Consider the following 23,634-nt stretch of genomic DNA (forward strand, 5'->3'; position numbering starts at 1 on the left):
GCGGATTTTGTTGAATCTGCTTTATTAGAGAAATGCTGGGGTTTTTTTCCCCCCCCCCCCCCCCTTGCTATTAATTTGTGCTACTGTGGGTGTGCAGTGTGAGAACAGAGAGATGCGGTTAACCCATTGTGAAGTTAGCCGTCATCATTAAGATTCTACAGATAACAGGCATGCGGATTTCTACTGCTCAGCATTATAGGATCCCAGACATCAAAGGCAGGTTTTCATTCTACTGTGTCTGCGGCACTGTGAGGAGAGGGGGGTGTGGGGTGTGGGGTGTGGGGGGAATGGGAAAGGAGATATGGAGTCAGGAAAATAAGGCAGATTGGGAGAAGAGAGTAGAGCATGTATACATACAGTACCTGCATGTGACACGACGCTCTATAATATATAATGTGCTCGGGTGCCTCCTTCATTTAGTTAGCACCTTGCTAAATTGGCGTCCTCTTTGATTAAGTGGTGAAGTCCTTAATAACGTGGTGAATGACTGCAGCTTTGGAAGAAAAAAAATCATTTTTCAACATGATCATTAAAAGTGCAGGTCATATCAATTCACTTGTGTTCTTTTTTATATTCAATTTCTCTCCAGTATAGCTTCCTTTTTCTACCTAATCAAGTGTGACTCACTGTCAACAATGTTTTGTACAAATCTGCCCCACTTCTATTACACAGATATTACAATGAAGTCCACCTTAATTCAGATTACTTCATCTTTCAGTGTGGTGCCATTATGCCTTCACCATTACATAAGAGTGAGCTGTTCTACAGTGCGAGTATTGAATGTTCAAGCGAGAGAAATATGCTGTTCTCCATTATTGTGCTGGATTACAGAATCAAGGTCGACTCACAAGACACAGAGCAGCATTATCCCTTAATCCTGTGTTTTGGTTTCAAATAGCCTTTTTACACCTAATCTTCACAAGTAAAATGACAAACATGAATACTGAGGTAGGTATTTAAATGTGCATTACCTGCGATGTTAAGGTCAAAAGCTTATGCTGATTTAAAGTGGCTCTATGTTACATGAAAGAACAGATGATGGTGTGTGCCACTTATTTAGTTAGTGTGTGTGTGTGTGTGTGTGTGTGTGTGTGTGTGTGTGTGTGTGTGTGTGTGTGTGTGTGTGTGTGTGTGTGTGTGTGTGTGTGTGTGTGTGTATTACAGAAGACTTGGGAGTCTTGTGATGAAATTCCCTCCGGCGGTTTCAGATGGATAAGTCTGGGAACTTTTCATCCAAACTATGAGTCATTTCTTGTTTGTTTTTGCGTTTTTTTTTCTCCTTTCCTATTTACACTCACTTGAAGGAAGACGGTATTTCTGTTTCACTTTAATTGCTCATTAAGTTTTATTTGGTCTGTTTTAGTCGGGCACCGGGAGGACAAGCTCAGTGGCCAGATATAGTCAGTACAGCAGTTCTAGCACCGAGGCAGCGTCTCCCCTTGACCAGGCCGGTCATAGTATGTCCGTCAGTTGTAGCAGAGCCGGAGGAAACTTAAAGGTGCTGTGAAAGACTAAAAGTGGGCCAGCTGCTGCTGCCTCCTGTTGACCTACCTTGTTCAGAGGGTCCAGGTACAGACTGATGACAGGACTCCTCCTCAGCGGACCACATTACTAATGTGTGAGGGTGCAAGAGGAGCACACCCAATGATGAATCACTCCCCTGCACCCATGGCATCCTCATAAGTCTAAAGTAAAAGTGTTGAGAGTGCGCTCCGTAAAAGAGCTCCTTCGTCCTGTCCACCATAAAGAAACTCACCGCTGGTGTGGTGAAAGAGGGTAAGGGGAAGGCTAAATGGTGCACGTCACGCGTATCGCCTGAAGATCTCCGTCAATCTTGAAGAAAACACTACTCCCTCTGGTGGGTTACTTGGTTGTTTTTTTTGTTTTTTTTGTCTTTTATAAAGCTCACAGAAGTTACGGGAAGTTACTTTCATGCTTGAACAGAGCTGCTTTGTAATAAATGAGAGTAATCTACGTTGTGTTGACTGGAGTGTCTCGCCGGACCATTACCTGAAGTCACCGAGAACATTAAATATGTGTTGGTTTAAGCTAAAATTCTTTTCAGGGTTCCTGTGCTGAACAGTTGCAGGAGGAAGCACTGCCTCATTATTCACTCAGGTGTTTCAGGAGTAATGGTGGAATAGTTCAGACTAAATAGCGAAGACAAATTGAGTCATTTTTAGAAGTTTTAATTCCCTTTTTTTTTTGTGAAATATCTTTGCTGCTTATTTCTTATTCCTCTTTTCTTTCTAGGCTTTAGCCAGAAGGTTAACTATTTTAGTTTACACACCCATACACCACCACCCCACCCCCCCACCCCACCCCCATATTGGTGATGTTGGGGGAGTGTGTAAGTTTGAAGCTTGGTAATACATCACACACACCAGGGGGTCTCCCTGGTATGCTCCTCAATAATGAAGTTCATTCGTTAACTTCTCCCTCAAAGGCCATGTTCCCCTGCTGCCCTTTTCAACAGCCGTCGCAACTCTTACTCGAGTCACCCGACCAATAGGGGGAAAAAAAACACATCATCATGCTTTTCCCCTTGACAGGCTCAGTGGTTGCCTTTGCAGGGCATGAAGAATAAGCAGGTCCATTACCAATCCCTCATGCCTGGTTATAGCCATAATTATCACAGGGAAAATGACCTGCTCTGTTTGGTTTGCTGTAGAGGGGGCTGCGCCTCCCTAATCACCTCCTCCTTCCCTCCTGTCGTCCTCATGCCATGGAGATGGAGCTGGTTTTCTTTTTTTCTTTTTCTTTTTTTTGGGGGGGGGAGTCTTGCCAGTTCATTAGAATTCACAGGGTTCCACCTCCCTGCATAGCCAGGCTAAGCCTCTCACACAGGCTGCCATGCCTGCGATAATCTCCCTACCTCGTTCCCTTTCGCGCTCGCTCTCTAACTCTTTCTCTCTCTCTCTCTCTCTCTCTTTCCTCCTATCCAGTTCCCTCTGTGTCCCCAAGGGCAGCCTCACACAAAAGAGATGCACTACACTTCATTGTTAAATCTGATTTCGATTGATCTATTGACAGATTGTTGTGAGAGATATAAGATCCCACTTCCAGCTCTGATGATCTGTCTTTTCATCTGATAAACCAAATGAGTTCACTGATTTATTCTATTCATGTATGAAATGACAATCTTTGTTCATAAACTTTCTTCATGTGGTGTATTTTTTTTTCCATGCAGTTGCAGTGGAAAGATTTCTAACACCTTTGTTGCAGCCGAAGCCCTTAAAGAAATAGCCTGACATTCCACTTAGTCTAAATCAAGCAGAGAAATGACAGTAACGAACTAAACAGCCTCTACACCTAACATCTCAACATCTCAGTGTCTTAAATCTTTTCAGGTCAGATTATATATTGTTCACAACCTCTTGTCACAACTCATTTCTACCCTACGAGGGTTCATTTAAAGTGAAAGAAATTATGAAAAGTTTGGTCGGAGTACACACAAAATTGTTCTACAACTAAAACATTTGATTCAGTTGATTTGGAAATAGCAGAAATTTTATTGTTGTGTTTCATATATATATATATATATATATATATATATATATATATATATATATAATATAATTTAGCTCCATAAATAACTGTGGCAGTAAAACAAAAAGGGCTGTAGCCTTGTCAACCGTTCGCTATAAGTGCTGTGTTGTTGATTTTGATTATATGACAGTTGACAGGTGTACACTTCACCTATGTAGGAATGATATGCTTTCATATCTCTTCCTTTTGACCCCCTCTGTTCTATAAATATTGTGTTTGTGTGTATGTGCATCGGTTGACAGACAGAGAGGGAGAGAATTGTGCTGAGCCGGCCTGGGGCGACTGTGCATAGAAAGGATGAGGGGCAGCACTCACTAATATTGAGTCATTTGAGAAACTTGTAAAGTTGTAAAAAAACAAAACAAAAACAAAACTTGATTTTGACTGCTTTTACTCGCTATCTTGCTAGTGCTGGGTTTCATACACTCACTGATACCTTGACTTAATAATCTGTTTGAGAATGATAAGTTATATTTTTATACTGATTAAAATCCATCCATCCATTTTCTGTTAAAGGTCGGGGGGGGGGGGGGGGGGCTGAAGCCTATCCCAGCTGACATTGGGCGAGAGGCGGGGTTCACCCTGGACGGGTCGCCAGTCCATTGCAGGGCCATCAGGAGCAATTAAGGGTTCGGTATCTTTCTCAAGGATTCTTGGAAGTGGTCACCAGGGGAAGTGAGGATCGAACCAGCGACCTTTCGGTTGCTAGACAGTCACTCTACCTCCAAGCCTGATTAAAATCCATTTTCACAAAATATTGATAACAGTACATAAAAAAATCTTTGTTTTGATTTTTTTCTTTAGCTTGTTGGCATTTTAACACACTCAAAACAATTTGGTAACTTGAAAATATGAACAAGCTTACTTAAGTGTGGCTTTGATTCAAATGTTTCAGGTAATCAGCTTTATGTTTTGACATTTTAGTCATTTTCCAATCAATACAAAAAAATAATTTGTAACAAAGAGATTTACTGAGCTTGTGAGGCAGCAGAATTTTGTGAGACCATGCTTTTGTGTTCAAAACCAGCAGTCGTGACCGGCCTCCTTTGAAGAGCTAGGACCAGAATTTAGTTGTGACGACAATAGTGACAATAAACAGAAAAGCAGTGGCGCCTCCTGATGAAGTTCCAGTTACATCAGAACTGGAGAGTAATTCTTAAAAAGGAGAAGAGAAAAGAATTGCACTGAAGTTGTTTCTCAATGAAAATGATGTTTTCACTCTTCTACCAACTGGTTTCGGGTTTTATGTTCTGATGGTGTTATAAAAATGGTTCCTCCGATCACCTGCCAGATAATGTTCTGCCCTTTGCCATGCAGTTCCTATGTCTGCTGTCAGGATATCAATCTACTTTACAGAAGCCATTTGGTCGATGCCAAACACTGTCACATAATGTCTCTGTTGTTTGAGAGCGTGTAGGTGAGCATAAATCTCCCCCCATGCATTGTATTTCACCAAAACTCAGTAAGGAACCGCAGAACGTTACAAAAATGGCTCCTTAAAGAAAATTCAAATCTGGTGCTTGAGGGTAGAAAAAAGAAGAAATTACTCATTTAAAAAAAAGAACATTGGGAAAAAAAAGGTTTAGTGCAATGTCAGGGTTTGCATTCTTGAGTGTTTTTAGGCCACAAATAAAATCTCGTTTAGGGTCACCAAAATCTTGGAGCTGGCCCTGGCAGCCATACAGCTCGCGAGAAAGACTGAGCTGCTCCACGGAAAAGAACTTAACATATTTACCGTATCCTATCATAAAAGTCAGCGGCAGCGTGTTTCTTATTCAAACCTCTCTTTAAATGCAACACTCTGCACTCCCCTGGACATAACCCAAGAGTGTCCCCTGTTTTCACTGAAATATATATTCCCTTTTGTTGTCTGTGTGATTTATTGAAGTCTTTCCACAGATGGAAGCCCTCAGGAAATTGCCTGGAATGGCCCTAAATTGGTTTATGATTGTGTGGTGTGGGCTGGTGCTGTTATGGCTCTAATATTATGCCCTCCACTCCTTGGCATCTATATTAAATTGATCTGTATTGTTTTCATGGAGTGGCTGTTGGAGCTTGTTAATTCTACCGCCGCTTCAGGCTGGTGGCGGTACACTTCCAAACACCCAGGTGGCTTGTGGTGGACTATAAGCCTCAGTATAATTATCTCCTGACAAGATTTGGCAGAAAATGAGGAACTTCGTAGCTGTTTGTCTTGTGGGGTCAAAAGCCTTAGAGTGCAACAGCATGCAGACTACAGGTCCCTGGTCTCAGACGGCAGGCCAGAGTGGTTGGAGTTAACGTGGATCAGCTGCATGGTGAGTCTGTGTGTGGAATGGCTACTGACAGACTGCTAATGAGGCTATTATCAGTTCTGGTCCTCTCCGCTCCTCCGGGGGGCTCCAGCACCTCATTTCAATTGAATTCAATTCCACGAGGCTTGTTTACAAGAAATACATTTGCTTGAATCAGAGGAGCGAGACCTGAGTGGTGCAGAAACTTAGTGTACACTGCCTGGATCACATCAGTGTCTAATAGGAATGTGTTGACAGCAACTTCATCTCTATTTCAGCTCAGAGCATAAAGAAATTCTTCCATCGATGGTTTAACTGCCTCACATTATTGCCTACAGACATTTGACCATCAGTTCCTTTGAGGCCTAATCAATGCTCTAATGAACATGTATCAGCAGCATATTGGCATTCTGTCACTGGTAATGTGGAGCAGTCGGGGGAGAATGTGATCAAGAGCAAATGAAGCAGCTTAGCTGGAAACATCTCTCCTCGGGGAGAAACAGGCTTTTAACCACTATTATGTACAGTTGGAGGCACTATATTTGTTGTAGAGCTGAAAACAAAGAACATCCTCTTTTCCTGTCGTCATTTAATGACAGAAGACACACGTTTACATTTATCCACGGTGGTTTATGGCTGTACAGATTATTTATTGCGCTGTTTTTACACTCATGTTTGACATAATCACGGAAGTGAATGATCTAAGTAATACTCACAACAATAAAGATGTGAAGAAGCAAACCAATTGATATTAAGTCCCTGTGAGTGCTTCGTTGAGTTTATTGTTGACTGAAAAAAATCTGCCAAAGGCCATTTTTTCAAGATGCACAAACTCAACGCGTACACCAACACAAACATCCATAAAAGTGAGCGCTGGGCGCTGAGAGATCGCTGCTGAAAGTGGTTTTGTTTTGGCACGGATCATGATTCGGATTCACATAAGCATTCTGTCACAGGTCATTGTGATGTCGATCGAGGCATTTTGACTGCTTGATCCCGGTTATGGCTCAGCCACCACTTACACACACTTACTGTTCTGATTTGATCTGATTTCCCATGTTTTTGTCAAAATTGCTATGGTTTCTAGATGGCATCAGTCCGTCAAAGGTCAATATAAGTCATTCTGGCAACCTGCATTTATGAACGTTTTTATTGTGTGTGTGTGTGTGTGTGTGTGTGTGTGTGTGTGTGCGTGCGTGCGCGCGCATGTTTGTGTCTTATTTTGCAACTTCAACTATATTTTTAAATTGTTTGGTATTTCATTAATTATTAACCACAAAAGATTGACAAGAAAAAAGAACTGCTCTTTCCAGCCGTCTCCTGACACTTGGACGTTATCCTCTTCACAGATTGTCTTTGATAACCAGCCAATAGACTCGATGGGTGTGTTTGTGTTTGACTCTAAACTCGTGGCTCAGCGTTACACTACTGTGTGGTAACCTCTGGTATACATGGCAGCACTTAAACATCTTTGTGCGTGCATCTTGGCCATCTGGGGAGATTTTGTCAGGAGATGCCATCATCAAAATGAGACTCTCTCTCTCTGACATCACAGTGTTTTGAATAGTTTACCAGCGTCTGTCGAGTTTGTATCCTGGGCACGCTCCATTTGATGCTATCAGCCTCTGAATGAAATTTTGTTCATTAGACGGTGTGCAATAAGAGACCAGCATTGACACAACGTGAGTTAATATGTTTATTGTCCCTAATGGATCCTAGAGGTCCTAATGAAACGTTGTCATGGGAAGATTTATGTTGCAAGCTGCTGAGTCCTCATTTCCGTATTATTTACGGTTACGTACCTTTATTCAATATGACACAGTAGAAGACATGAAATGAATAAAGAGACAGTAGAGCAGGAATAAATAAAAATTCAAAAATGTCTGTTACAATCACATTGCTCACATGCAGTTCTTCCCTGTGGAAGTATCATAACTCGGGCGAATGTACAGCTGCACTACAGTGATATTGATGCCAAAAAAACTAGAGAAATGAGCCTCCACACTCTTCAAATTAGAAATATGCGTGGTAAAAAAAATGTCCTTTTAATTTTATATTGCCTTGTCTGAAACTGAAGCTGTATGATGTTTGTCTTGAGACAAGATGATATGAGCACCAGCTTATTCATGGAAATGCCAAATGCAACGTGGTTATTGGCCAAGGCTGGATTGCACTAAAACCAGAATATTGTATCAGAGAGAGGCAGCTGGTTAGGAGTCAGAACAGATTATCATATGAGGATGAGCGAGGAGAGGGGGAGGAGAGAGAGAGAAAGACAGAGAGAGAGAGAGAGAGAGAAATGGTAAGCAGGAGGTGAGGGGCACAGGCGGGAAAGAAGAAGGAATGATAGCAAGAAACTCATCGCCCGGTCGCTGTGGGGTGGAGGGGATCATCCAAACCCTTTCGCCACTATCTCCCCTTCTTCACCTGTCAAAAGAGTGTGTGTGTGTGTGTGTGTGTGTGTGTGTGTGTGTGTGTGTGTGTGTGTGTGGAGAGAGAGAGAGAAAGAGAGAGAGAGAGAGAGAGAGAGAGAGGGGCATGCAAGTCCTCTGAGAGGTCAGGGGAAGAAGCTGAGGCTCCACTCATCTTCCCTCTGTGCAGGGCCCACCGCTGCTCGCAGACATCTGGCCTCACACTGATCACTCATATACAGACAGGGAGGAGGAGAGGAGCAGAGCACTTCGATCTTTTGGCTGTGAAAAAACACACACATCCCCTCTTATGCATCCTCCCCCTTTTTTGCATTGTGTTTTCCTCATCGCTTTTTTTCTATCTCCTTCTCTCATTCCCTCTTTTTTCTTTTCCATATCATTACACCATTTTAATTTAGGCAGAAAATTAAGAGAATAAAAGAAAGATGTAAAAAAGTAGTGTCTGCTAGAACTGGTTCTGACTTTATCCTTTCACTAGAAAGATAAGACAGAGAAGATAGTGAGAGTGTGCTGTGTCTAGCAAGCCAGCATACAAGAACTGACTGCAATCAGTGGGAAGACGGCCAGCTTCCCTGCCTGAGCTCTCAGCGCCCCTACTGGCTGCACGCTGTGCCAATCAAAGGCTAGTGGGTGGGGAGCAGTCAGACATGAACACTGATGTCACAGTCACATGGATTCTGGTGTGGTCATGCTCGGAGGCTGAGAGACAGAGCTGTGCTGGCCAGCTGCTGCTGAGACAGCAGTGGAGGGCTTTGCGCTGGTGATAGTTGTTCTCATATGGACTCGAAGCTTAATGATGTATTTTGTGATTTCAGCTATGAAAGGTAAGAGAAAATGCATGCTTATCCTGCAGCCGGAGTAACAAGTAGGGAAGTACAGCTTCGCTATTCATAGCCTGCCAACTCTTTGCATTTCATTTGCAAGGCATGAGAGTGACAGAGAGAGCGAGCGAGTAAGAGAGGAAGGGAGGGAGGAATACAGTACAGTGCTTCTGAATGCATGCAATTGAATTAAGCTTGTCTAATATTTTTCATGCATGAACAGATTTATTATTTAGACAGAAAAAATGAGCTTTTGTAACTTATAAAATCCAGTCAATGTATTTTGCTGTGATTGATTTCGATTCATTTCAGTGTGTGTTTTCTCTCTGCTACTGTTGTGTGCTCTGCAAACCTCAGCCGGTGGAATCTTTGCACGTCTCTGACAGCTCCTCAGCTACAGAGCAGAAGTTTTTTTTGGGGGGGAGGGGGTTGTTCAGATGTGAGGTAGCATGCACCGAGGGGTGGCAGAGGGTCGTTGATGGGGAGGAGGGGTTCCTGTCGCTATTCCTTTCTGCACAGTCCTTAATCCTGTTGTTCCAGTCCAGAGGACGTGTCTGTTCCGCGGGAAGATGTGCGTGGCAGTGTTGAACGTGGGTCGCAGACAGGCGACAAGGCACTGGCGCGACTGGCAGACTGTGATTCTTTGAGTTGATAGAGGTGCGTGTGTGTGTGTGTGTGTGTGTGTGTGTGTGTGTGTGTGTGTGTGTGTGTGTGTGTGCATCATGTGCAAGTGTGTTGTGTTCCACTGACCTATTTTTTGGGGAGTGGGGTTTACATGTGTGGCCATGAGAGCAGGACTGGGTCCTCCCAGTCTCTGTGATGTTGATCTAGTATGCCAAATCCCAACTCTTCCACCCCCCCACCCCCCCCACCCCCCCATTATCATACACACACATGCACACACACAAACATCCACGCACAGAGATACTAAAAGTGCAGTCATACACGAGCTTCTCTCATGCATGCTTGCACGCACACATACACACAGACACACACTCACACAATCATGAATTTCACACATAATACACTTGCATTCCTTCATGTAGACAAATGTGAAAACCCACATCATATGTGCTCTCACATGCCCACATGATACAATCATGTATGATAAGAATCACGAGGGATAGCAGATGTCATTCTGCTTTACACGGAAAATACTAGAAATAATCATTTGGTTTGACATTTGCTGCTGTTTTTCATACGCATCAAAAGACAACTTTACATGTAATTACTCATCAAAAGGAAGCACTACCCTTTATTCAAATTTATCTGTATAAATACTTCTTGCTTATTCTAATTATAGTTTATATTTTTCAAGTATCATGCTCATATGACTCTGGCCATAGTGTTAATTCTCTTTTGTTCTCTTATGTGTAAAGAGTATTTATGTGGTTCATTGACATTTTCTTTTGTCTGTGTGACTGAAGTGTAGTGCTGAATCTTATATTTAGTGAGACACATATGAACGATGGCCTTTGACCTTGTGTTCTTTACATGCTGTTTGCAGTGGAGGTCTTATTGAAATCAGACATTTTTTTGCATGGAATTGAGTGTCCTGTGCTGTTTGACACACCTGTAATTACTTTAACTTGTGCCGTTTTTGAATGATGACGAGTACATTCCGACCTTGCCTCAAGAACATATTAAAAAATACATTTTTAAAGTGATAAGGAAATGAATTTAGACACGAACAGACAGGCCGTCAATTGAAAATTTAACCTGTTTAGTTTGTGTTTTCTCTCCTTTTGTCTTTCCAGGCTGATGGGATAGAATTTTAATGATAGAATATTGTGGCAAAGTCAGACTTTTAATTAAAATGGGAACAAGCAGCATAATTAGAAACTAAATTAAAGAGCAGTAGTGCGCTTTTTCTTTTTTTTTCCCTGGAAATGGTCAGTGAAATGGATGTTCAGCAGCGTGCATTGCAGGTTTAGCATCACTGTATTGGTGACAGTGTTGATACAACTATATTTAACGTTGTTATCTGCGCTGAACAGCGCGAAACAATGGTAGTACTACAAACACCTCTGTGTTTCTGGGGCTTTTGTGTGTACCCTTCACACTCCCTGCCCACCTCCCTCTCTGTTCAGCCTCTCTACCACACCACCACTGTCTCTCAAGTACCTAATTACCTGTAATGGAAACATCCCTCTCATTACCCCATGCAAATTAGTCAGCCTACTCAGCACAATTAAAATGAAAATTCCAGTTACATAATTAAAGAAAGTTGTTTGATGTGTGTATCGACAGAAAAGGTAAAAAAAAAAAAAAAAAAAAAAGTGTGTCTCATTCACGGTAAGGTATCATTAGTCCTTCCGAAAAGAGTATTATGACAGCAAGACAAAAGCATGTTCAATCCCCTTGTCAGAAGAAAAGGCCCAGTGCATGCAGACTTACACATAAATATGTGATTTACGAGTGTGCACTAGACTGTAAAAAATGTTCTGCGGGCTGTAGAGAAGGTAAAGCCAAATGTCTTGTGATAGGCGCTTTAAGGCTATGTTAACAAGGCTGTAAATATTTGCTGTAGATTTTGGTCCTCTTTGTCGCTTTCTATCAGTGGCCGATTGGAATGCTCACCACCCAGTGCTGCAGGCTCTCACACATTAAAGCAGAGGTTAACAAGATTGACTATTATCCAGTTAGGGGCTGAGGACGTGAAGAACCAAAGGAAAAATCGCCACAGATTAAGGTAGGCAAATATAGCCTGCGAGAGTTTAAAATAAAAGACCTAATTACAAAGAGGGACGCATCTTGTTGCCTTGCTTGTGGAAGAAAAAAGGTTCTTTATTCATTTGAATGTGAATAGTAGGATGATGAAATTATATGTCTGCATTTATTGAATATGGTTAGTTTCGCCCCCTCTAAGGGAACATTTACATGACCGTCAAATTGAAAAGATAATATCGGAGCAAACGAGACAAACAAAAATGACTCTGACAGACGGCATGAGTGTGTTTTAGCCCTCTCCCCTGCCTCCTGGCTGGCAGAGGAAGTGGAATGGCGTCCCCACAGGTTATTAAAGTGTGTGAGGTGTGCCAGTCTGTGCTGTGCACACTGAGATGAACATCCTGGCTGCCTGACTGTGTGTGGAGGGACTGTTTAATGAGATATTGACTGCCCATAGTGGGCATGGATTTTTGATTTGGCTCCATAGACGAGGAGAGGAGAGGAGAGGAGAGGAGAGGTGGAGAGGAAAGGCGAGGAGAGGACAGGAGGAAAATAACATCTGAATTTTATAGTTTTTGTGTGGTTGTCGTTCAATTTTTTTAATTAATTTTTTGACCGGCTTCAAAATGAGTAAGGGTTAAATAAAATGATACGAATCACAAAAAAGAAATATCAGAAATGAGAAAAACTACAAATAAATGGGAAATATGAGGACTTTTGTACCCAGTGCATGGAGTGCAGACCTCCACCAGGGCTAATGTAATAAAATGTTGTTTTTCTATGTAAAACGGACCCACACTGAAGTGAATCAGCCAGCACTGTACTACATCCCTCCACAAAGTTTTGAAAAATACAGAAAAAGTACTGGGCCCATTTTCCCAATTGATGCTGCTAAAACAGATTACACATCATTTTTACAGAAGTATGATTTCTAAATGTATTCTACCGTGTTACTTAACTGAATCCTGCAGATTTACATGAGTTCATTCTTGCACCGTTTCTACAGTCCTCTGCAGCAACATTGAAGCTATCATCCGCAGGAGCTGTCACTCATCCTGTCTTGTCAGTCACACTTTGTGGTTTTGACAGATTAGCCCAATCACCGGCGAGGTTAAATGACTCTTCTGTCCTATACCCAATCAAACAGCAGGGTACAACAAACCACAGCAGCTCAAGATAACCATCAGGCTACATGAGATGATTTCAAAACATTCACTTCATGTCAGTGTTCTCTTTTTGACTCTCCAGTCAGGTAAAACACCTACCTGGGATTAGTCTTTAACTTGAGGGTAATTTCCTACTTTACTTTCACTGCTTATATCTGAAGTCACTTATAGATCCTTTGAAGTGTCTCCTTGTCGTGTAGCATTTAGCTGCTGATGTGATATTTCCTCTGTCAGCACTCCTTAGATAATCATATACCACAGTCCACAGAGTTAAAGAACATGTTTAGGCTCATCTTTTTTCTTGCTCTAACTCTTCTGCCTCTAGCTTTCACTGTAGAGTATGTGCAGAAGATACATATCTTTTGCTGTCACCGTGCCTGTCTCTTTATATCATTAACATATGAATTTTGTAATAATGAAATGCAGCTATCAGAGTGGATCTATGTAGAAAAATATAGACAATATATTCTGTAGATTAAAATAAATTGGGACACCCTCACGTGCCCTGCTTTGCCCTAATATTTGTCACCATTTGGGGTTTAGAAGTTAATAGTGTTTTAACAGAGTAAAGGGGATTTTTTTTCTCCCCACACTTTCATTCTGAGCATACCTTTTTTCCTCTGTGGGCCTCTGGAGGGCTGTCCATTGGCTTTTTGAAGTTGCATCAAAGAGGAAATGGAGGAGAAAAAGCATTATTGATTTTGCGTTTTGTCTGACTCAAACACTGAGGACAGAAAAACACATAAGGAGTTTAGGTGTTGGCAGTTGGGCAGCTCCATTTCTTGTATGCGAGCCAGAGGGAGACAGGGTGAAGGTGGGGTGGTGGGGGGAGTGGTGAAAGAGGTAGAAGGTGAAGAGGAACACAAGACTACACTAATGCGTCACTCCCCAGAGTAGTACGCTCAGTCCTCTTACTCCATGCTCTCCATTCTGTTCTTAATGGCAGAGTAAATAAAGCCTGTTACTGTAGGGCTGGAAACAAACCCCTCTGTCTTTTCCTCCGTCAGGCGTGTGACTCCCGAGTTCTGACAGCACTCAGTTGACCTGCTTTTCCTTGAAACACCAAGCTGCTTTCTTCTCATTTGTAATCAGATCCCCCTGCTAGGCAAGCATGCTGGCGTCAGGCAAGAAGAGGAGTATTGTTTGTGTGGTTTATCACCTTTATCCTGCTCATGTGTCACCACAGTAGAGCTGTGATGAGAGTGGTTCAGGTGTAAATGTGTCGGGGGGGGGGGGGGGGCTGTCAGTGATGAGTACTGAGACAATCTGTCACAGATTACTCACAGTCAAGATACTATTCTATCTACTTGATTATGTCATATAAGTGAAAACATTGTCATACTAAAATTTGCAGCACACGTTACAGAGTCGAGGAATGAGGAAAGGTCAGAGGTCACAGCAGACTAAGTCAAACTCCCCTCTGCTCCATGGAGAATGACTGTGGCATCTGGGGACCCTGGCGGGGGGAACAAAGGATGAAAAATGAGAGGTGCACGGAATTTTGATGAGTTGAGGGAACAGGCAGCGTTATAACAAAGGTCGTCGCAACATGCACACCGCCGCTTTATTACAAGAAGAAGAGAAGTGTGAGAAGGCGTTTGATTATATGTCCCAGCAGAGACTATTAGTGGCACTATACTTGTCCGATGGCATTATTTACACTCATCTGATCTAGCATATGTCCTCCTGAGCACTAGGTGGTGCTCTACAAGAATCATTAAGACTCCAGAATTCTCCTAACTTCTTTTAAACCCACACTGGTTATATGTCTTCACCGTGTAACAAAGCACGTGTGCGTCTCCCAGAGGAACTTGTGTGCAGCGTGCAGTAAAAAAAAAAACTCCCTCTCAAGGTTGCTAGCATTAGGCATTAGGCATTAGGCGCTCCTCATCCTAACTAAGATGCATGAAAGGAATTCTATCATCATAAATAACAAAGAAAAACAGCCTTGCCGGAACAGTCTGCTTAAGATTGATTTTTATGCCCATGCATACATTTGAAATAAAAGAAATGCTGCTTCAGTGCTAATTACAAAGATGAAAGGAGGTAGAATGTGCAAGGCAATGAACTTTGTTTAAAGGCACAGCTCATGGCTTATTCAGGGACATGGTGCTTTAATGAAATCCAACCCCATTTATAAACTTCTAGAGTGTGTGAGTTGTATAAATTCAAACTGTGAGTTGATGCACTAAAAAAACAAGGGAAAAAACACTCTTTTGTGTGTGTGTGTGTGTGTGTGTGTGTGTGTGTGTGTGTGTGTGTGTGTTTGTGCGTGCGCGCGTCTGACAGTCTGAAGATCCTAATTAAGCCAGTCAGGTATCAGAGCGAACAAGAAAATGTGTGCTTGAAACAATGAGTGTGTGGATGCTTCCCAGCTGGAGCAAAGGGGTTAACTGGCTGTGGAGAGATCCTTGACCTATCTGAGATTAGCTCCCCGCCCCCTCTAGCAATGTGGAATATCTGATTGCTGATTATGAGTTTATTCCCCATCGTGCTGAGCCTTTTGCATGTCAGGATCCATCCCTCCCCAGCTGAACTGATTAAGGAGCTGGAGATGATGCTACAGCTCTTAGCGATTGCTGAAAGACTCAGAGAGTCTGGTAATCTGGAGTGCAGCTGGCAATCACCCACTGCTGACTTTTTGGGATTGTTTTGTTGTTTTAAAGTGAATTTTTTGTGTCTTTTTTGTGGGCGTATAGTCGTCCCTGTTCCCCTTGGGTTTCTTGTTTCTGGATGAGAGCATTCCTGGTGCTGAGCACAGGCCCTTGTCATGCTAGCTGCTCAGCTCAGCCGAGCCCAGTCTCAACAACAGCAGCATCAGCAGAGAGTCTCGCTTAAAGTCTCCGGATATGCTTATGATCACCCTCTTTTAGGAGCCTAATTTTGGCAAAAAGCATCTTCATCTTTGATGTTTAAAGGACTCTCATTTCCAGAGCTCCCTAAATCCAAAACATGGGACAAAAGGCATCAGTTAAATTGAATAAAATAGCTCTTCTGTTACTCAACAATGTATCTTCTTTTAAGCGCTTATGTGCTCTTAAATGGATTTCTGTCACAGGAGCACACATTTTCTAGAAAAAGACTGGCGCAAAGACTTTATTTGCTTGCAGGGAACTGTCGCTAAGTCACAAATCAGCAGTCTGTCATCTCAAAGTTTTGTTTTTGTCAATAGTTAGAGGGGAGAGGAGAAGCAGTCCTGTTACATCAGCGCTGATGGGTGTTTTAATGCTTTTCATGTGTGACTCGGAGCAGGAGAGGAGTCTCATTTACAACCACTGTCAAACACGTCAGCCCCGGTTTTATTGCTAATGCTTTGATGTTTGCTAATACTGGACTGAACACTGTCCAGCTATGGCAAATGAATTACCAGTAATACTGTTTATGTGGAAATACATGGATATTCAGAGAAGAATAGTGTTTTTTTCTCTTGGTTATTTGTCTTTGGAGGTATTTTCAGGCATGATGTTACAACCATGGAGCGTTGGGCTTCAGCCACTGGTCAGATTGCGGGCCGCATTACATGAATGGAATATTCTCTAAGCAGCTCATGTCATCAGCGTAATCGAAATATTTAGAATAAGGTCACAGTGGTGGGATTATCGTTGTCTATGTAAACATGGTCCAAAGATAAATGAAGTTCCAGACATGACACCACTTGTTCCAATAAAAACAACAACAACAACAAAAACTGCCTGTGCTTTGCTATCTACAGTGTATTCAAATAATCACTTTAAGGTGATGCACCACTGTGATAAAAAGGGCAAACGTGAGGGTCTGACCACATTGTCTGAGGAGAGATACGTGCGTCTAATGCTCCTCGCAGACTCTGATTGGAGGGTATTTGTCGAGCAGGACATCTTAGATTATGACGCAAGTTTGGGAGAAAAAGAAATCACTTAAGTATTTTTAAAAAAATTGTGTTCGTCTGCTTGTTAGAAGAGATGTTTTTGCACAAGGATCCTGACATGCTCAATCTTTCGCTGGATGATCAAGGACAGCTAACAGTTTAGTTTACCTCGAAACGTCATATTTAAAGGATGAACTCTTGGCCTCATTATCTTACCTGTGCATGGAGCCGTGTTTGTAAAAATGTACGAATTCAACCTTTTTTTGATGGTGTTAAAAATCCATAGGTGGGGTGTGATAGCGGCCAAGTTCTCCGCCTAGGAGCCAACAGGAATAAGTCAAGTAAGTCACGATATTAAAAAGCAAATAAAAATAGTAAACTACTTGTAGACCCACGACTTAAGTCAAATTAGCATACAGGTATTGTGATAGTACAGTTGAACCAACAGCTCCACAGCGTATTTAGATATCTCTGATATTTCTGATCGAATGTGTGCTATCATTGTGGTGGTGCCCTCATGTTTGGACTTTATTCTCAGTGACTTTCTTCTGTTACAGGAAATTCAGAGCAATTAAAAAGTCTTAACTTTTTTTTTTTCTCATTATGTGTCAGCCACATTTTATGTTTTCACTCCACTAAAGGTAAGAGGGGCTTTTCTCTACTTGAACGTGATCAACTCTGCTGTGGTTCAGGTACCTTGCCCACTTGAGTGGGTAAGTGAGTTGTTTTTTGATCTTTTGACACATGTTTACATCGGGTCTTTCTGCTTTGATCTTGGCATGGTGTTTTTTTTTTTCTTCTTTTTTTTGCTATTACTCTTGATGTGAGATTATTATAATTTATACATAAGGGATTTTGTTTTTTTCTCAGGCTGCAGCAAACTTGAGTAAACATGGTATAGTAGACCCAACACTGTATTCATTTACACATTCTCATTAGTGAGCCCTAAGGTAATTAATCAGAGGCCGTTGTATATGAGAAGATGGACACTGTTCAAATAATTTATTCCTTTCTTTTCCTACCTCGTGTGTGTGTGTGAGAAAAGTGTCTGATCAATTACCCCCTCAGATGTAGCTCTTTGAAGACTTCCCATGTCTTATAAGAGCCACCACCATGGTATTTATCCTCTAGAAAATGAAGGCTGCGGGCCTTGCTCTGTACAAATGCTGCCTGGATCATCCTAATAGCCATCGATTCTCTTGCATTGAACTCTACAACCGCAATTAAACCTAAACAATAGTAAAACATTCATATTGCTGTCAGTTACGTACAGAGTTACCGTTCACACTAACAGCCTTGGTAGTACTCGTAGAAGAAATGCAAAAGCAAAACAAACAAAAAAAATCCAATAAGCCAGATGATGTTATCACTTAATGAATTCAGTATTGATTACATTTTCACCAGATACAAACAATGAGGTGAAAGAACTGCAAACAAGCATTGGATGCTTCTTTATGTTTTCTGTAATCTTACACCTGAAACACTCTGGAGACGTGCGTGACAGGTCGTATCGGCCGAGCAGGGATTCAACCGGTCACCCCGCAGCACAAATGGAGCTGTTTCTGTGGAAATCTTCAATGCTTGAAGGAACGCATTGTCCCATGATGCCAAGACTTGATACAAAACTTGACACAAAAAAATACAGATGTGCATGCATTGCATGTCTATTTTGTAGTCAGTGTAGCTGTTCAATAAATACTGACTGCCATGACAACCAGACCTGATATTTTTCAGTCTGTAAAGGTAGAATTTGAGGCAGGTCTTCATATTTGACCTTCCTAGTCAGTAGGGGGCAGCGAATGCCAGAAGGTAGCAAAAAAAAAAACAACCCAGGAAATGCTTAATTCCTCAGCTTGAGCTGAGCACGAAACTCTTGATTCAATACATAAGTCATCTACAGTCACAAGCTTTTGCTAGTGATTGACTGAATCTTATTCACTGCAACGGAAATTATTTTCCCCATGAATCACCTGATCTGAACCGCCGACATATGTTTATACCCTTCTGTTAAACAAAGTTCCTGTGAGGTTTTCAGATCATCTGTCACAAAAAAAGGAAAAGCAAGGGTTTTGTACATTCCAGCTGCTGAAATTGTTCAGTTTGCATTGTAAACGGAATGTTATCCATAGGCAACAGATATTTTATGGTTATTACTAATGTATGTTTGTAAGATAGATTTGATGTCACAATACTACATCCCTTGAGCAACTACTAAAGCCTCCAATGATGAAGGGTTTATTTTTAAAACTACAGGAAAGGCTTTCTGCAGATTAATCCCACTGTATGGTTCCCATTGTGGGAGAAACAAATTGGGCTTTACGGAATTAGTGTGTTTGCTGCATAAATCTCAAATCTATTCCTGAAACATACGATTGCGTTTAATGTGATTGGATGTGTTGCCTTGGAGTGAAAAAGAAAGCAAACCTTCCCTGGCTGGATTAGAGCCCAGTACGGTTATGATGGCTCGGTGTTTCTTCATTGACCCAGGTGTGTTGTCTAAATTCAATATGGATGTGCAGGGATGCCTGTGTACTCCAGTGCTGGGAGACTATTTGCTGAAGGTCATTTGGGATCATAGTGTGCCATTAATAATTCCTGAAAGCATCCCAACATCTCCATCTGTTCTGCTGCATCCAATGCTCTACTTCAAAGACAAAGGCAGCATCTGCAGGTTAGCATTAAACCTGCCTGCAGGCTAAGATGTTAGAGGTGGGATTCTTTGGAGAAAGAACATATCTGGTCATCAGGTGGTGTTAAGCGATTAATATTTGTAGGTTTTCTGTCACTGCTTGAACTTGAGAACAAAGGTAAACATATGTACAGCCGTGTATATTGTGTGTGGAATTTGTGGGGGTTTTCTTCTGTAATTGGCTAAATTTAGGGGACATATGTCACACAGTAATTCCCAACATAGCTGTGCAGGCGACCGGCCTCACTACAGGGATGCAATTATTTCCCTACCTCGAGTTTAGCCGGCCAGCTTCACGAGGTGTTACCTGAGAAATTATCAAAGCTGATTTTAATCACAGCATTTAATTGTTTGTGCATGGGTAGCTGAAAAATATTCACCTGTGTGCCTGCGCGGTAAAACCAAACAGGTCTCAATGACGAGCCCACTTCAGATGTGCAGGAGTCCTGCAGGGAGTAAATGGATGTTTGGCAGTGGCATGTGCTGCCCGGGCCTGGTGGGCGCAGTGGGCGTGGAGGCAAGTGCCTGGCTGAGTGAAAGATGGCAGTGTGCAAGGAGAGTGTGTGCACACAGCTGAGGCCGTGGCAGAAAACAGTGAGAGTTGTGCTCCTGCTGCTTCATCTTCCAGTGCTAATGATAGATTTCCACTTCAATTTTGTTAATACGAGTCCATGCCTGACATGTAAAAACAGCCACTCCTCCTTCTTTTGCGTGGATGAAGCTAATTAATGAAGATGTGTTTGTTTTAATTTGGAGGGGGAAAAAAGAGGAGAGGAAATCTTTGTTTGAAATGATTTCATGCTGTAGTCAGTGTATCATTTGATGAAGCTTACAATTATCACTGCTTCTACTACCCCCCCCCCCCCCCCCCCCCCTTGTGGTCTGCTGATAAAGCACCTGTGTTCATGAGTGACTCCACCATCTTTCAGCTCTGGGCTCTTGTACTGTACTGCAGGGCTGACCATTGAGTCTACTCAGATCACCATCAGCTCCAAAATGCTTAGCCTGGCCAATTTGAATTTCACATCTCTGCTGACTCATAACCCTGTCAGGACCTTTCTTCTTTATCATGCCTCTGCCTCCAGTCGACTCTCCTCACAAGCAATAGAAATTAATTATTCAGATTAGAAACTGAGCCACAATTACCGGGATTTTTTTTCAGGGGCATTGTTTTAACTTAATGTTTATATGTGATTGGGATCATAATACAGATCCATAATAGTCATTAAAAGAAATTTTTTTCAGTGGTATAGCTTTGTCTTTGTCTGAGCTGGCTGGAAATAATTTCGCTTGATGACACCTCTTAAAATTGGCTAGTAAGAGTAGGTATGCCACTGTGCTGGCCGCTGCTGGACAGCGATTTAGATCGACATGATAACGAGGGACTGATTGAGCTCCGTACATCCACGGGAAGCTGAACGTTGGGGTCCAAGGTTATCTGGACAAATCAGACTCCTGTTTCCATTCATCCCCCTCCTCACCCACAAGGCAGCCTTTTCCTGGGCAAACCAGCAAATTAGCAATTCTGATGTCTGCAAGCAGGTCTGGCAAGGGAATGCCTGTGAATCCTAATGCCATGATTAAACTTTCATATCCGTCCGGGGGAAGTGCTGCATATACAAAATAAGCCATCTCTTTTTATTTTTCAGCACTTTAAGTAAGGCTGTTGAGATGAGCAAACATAAACCCTTCAATAGGGTTAAACGGGCCAGGCCAAGTGGAAGGGTGGGGGGAGGTTATCCTTCAGTCAAGTCTTTGTCACTCTATAATTGGTATTGATATACTTGAGAAGCTGTATGGTATTTAACAAGACACGGTGGAGGTTTTTTGTTGTTGTTGTTGTTGTTGTTTTTTTGCGCGTCTGTCGGCAGGCCATACAAGGACCATACAAGGACCATACAAGGACCTCAGATTTCACTTAACTTGGCGGAAAACTACAGCATTGGCCGAGTAAGAACCCGTGAATTTTGAGAAATTTCCATCTAATGTTGCAAAAACACTGAATTTTCCAACATTATCAGTGGTGAATGTCTGTGCTTTCCGGGTGTCCAGGATTATGCAAAAACTACCACCCTAATTTTTACAAAATGTTGTGGTGAAATGTAGCACGGGCCAAACTAGAACTCATTACGTTTGGGGAATTTCTGTTTTAGATAGCGGAAAACTGCTTTTTAATTCTCCTCCATATTGTCGTTGCCGGAGGTCTGTGCAAACGTCAGTCTGTCAGTAGGATTATGCAAAAACTACCACCAGCCCGATTTTCAAGAACCATGGTGGAGCATGGCCCAAGGAGTATCCATTACCATTTTGTGGCAGATCTATTTAACATAACGAAACAATGCATTTTTTTTTTTTACATCACATGACCTCGTGCTTTAAATGCCGTTTTACAGTATCTCTTAATCGTGGTAGTTGCAATATAAAGGACATCTGTAAACAAACTCAATTCCTCAGCAAATATTTGCATTTTCAACAGTGAAAATGCAAATTCTCTGTGTGGTTTAACATATAAATGGTAAGGTTTACTGAAATGAAATATCCAGGCAGTGTTATGCTCCTGTGACTGGCCGTGCTGAGTCGGTTAGGAGCGAATGTGAGGGACAGGGAGCCTCAGTCCGAACAGCGAGCCTGGCCTGGATGTGGCCATTATGTAAGATGGTCTTATCAGGCTCTACCTCCTGCTGAGCAACAGCCTAGCTTCCCTCTGCTCCCCCTTCCCGGTGCTCCCTAAACATGGGCCTTCATTAGCAGGGCTAAATATCCTCGTTCTCCGCAATCTCTATCATTTCTTGCCTTGAGGCAATCCGATAATTACCTGTTCTCATTTCCCCTCCTTCTGGCCAGCAGGGAAGTGTTCTGACTTGCATTAGTTTGCATGAAATATTATCAGAATATTGCACATTTCTCCATCCTGCAGCCTCTGACACAGGAAATATGGAGTCACAGGAGCAGTGATTGACAGGTGTCTGTCTTTCATGTCCCCCCGAGAATAGTTCCTTTGTTCTAGAGTTACAGCAGGAATTTTGATGGAAGGAGGAATGAGTGTGTGTAAAGGCTTTGTTGCTTTGTTTAACCTTCGTCTGCTATTATTTCTGAACAGTATTGTTATGCATTACACTGCTCTTTGTTTCCAACAGTGTAGGTGTAGGGGAAAAAATGTGCCGATTTTCTGAATTTAAAGTCAAAAGTGAGTTTTCCCCACAAATGAAAATGTTACCATAGAGCACTGCTAAATGAGAGTGTCCCTGTCTGAGAATTTGCAGGGTTTAGAGAGAGGCAGGTGAGTACAAAGCATGTAATGCCTGGGAGGGAAAGACTTATGTTCAGTGTTATGGTTTCAAGGCCAGGAATTTCATCCAGCAGTATAGAGTCTATTATTAATTCCTATGGGTAATAATGTCCAGCAGCTGTGGATTAGGAAATAAACTTCACCACAAAAGGCAAGAAGCTGCACTCAGTCTAACCTCTGCTGTTCATAACGTGATAATATTGATATGATGCAAGATATCAGCAGCTCTGTATTCATTTAATTTATTCCGACTTTGAATATTTCTGTTTTTTCAGAATTCCATTTCTCGTATTTGCCAGAACTATTTTAATGCGATGTTAATGTATCCTGTTTAAAAATATGTGTATGTACCTTTCACAGATGTGCGTTGAAATGTGAGAGAAGCTGTGTGTTAAGCTGAGGCTCCGTCTCATATGGAGATGTTGCTGTAAGTGCTTAAGCCCATTCACTGTCTCCCCTCGCCCGGCGGTGGGTGGCCGTGATGATTTTGGACTTTTTGACGGTCACTTTAATCTCTAATGAAGGCTCGTCCCTGGCTCTGCGCAGGCCTCTGATAGCAGCGGGCTCATATACAGGCCTGTCAGGGGAATTGCGAAGAAAACCCCTGGGACCCGGCGATGCTCGCATTATTGTCTATTTCAGATACAGCTAGAAAAAGACAGCCTTTCATCTGCGAACGTGCGTTGATGACTCCTACAGCACACCTTTGGACTCTCTTCTCACTGTATGTCCATTTTAATAAGAAACTTGAGTCCAACTATATGAGTTACATTCCTCAGTTGATCAACATATCCTTCAGAATAGTCTGAGCAGGAACTGTAATAACATTGGGCTAATTCCAACAGCAATAAACACTCAGCTTTTAAGATTGCATCACAAATTGACCATAAAATTTGTG

At 42.1% G+C, this 23,634-nt stretch overlaps 1 protein-coding gene across 3 annotated transcripts in view; it reads left to right on the forward strand.

Annotated features, from left to right (window-relative positions):
• roraa (RAR-related orphan receptor A, paralog a) overlaps positions 1-23,634 on the forward strand; it is a 181,786-nt gene that overhangs the window by 126,591 nt on the left and 31,561 nt on the right. The window contains exon 1 of one of the 3 annotated variants that reach the window (XM_086209024.1): positions 8,919-9,078. The exons of the other annotated variants lie outside the window; for them this stretch is intronic. Coding sequence (XP_086065150.1) covers positions 9,048-9,078 — 31 coding nt within the window. The 5' untranslated portion in view covers positions 8,919-9,047. Of the gene's footprint in view, positions 1-8,918; positions 9,079-23,634 lie in introns of those variants that run through there. 3 annotated transcript variants of the gene reach the window in all.

Source organism: Aulostomus chinensis, chromosome 7 (genome assembly GCF_037954235.1).
Source record: "Aulostomus chinensis isolate RoL2024-O1b breed Wild chromosome 7, RoL_Achi_v1.0, whole genome shotgun sequence".
Lineage (NCBI taxonomy): Eukaryota > Metazoa > Chordata > Actinopteri > Syngnathiformes > Aulostomidae > Aulostomus > Aulostomus chinensis.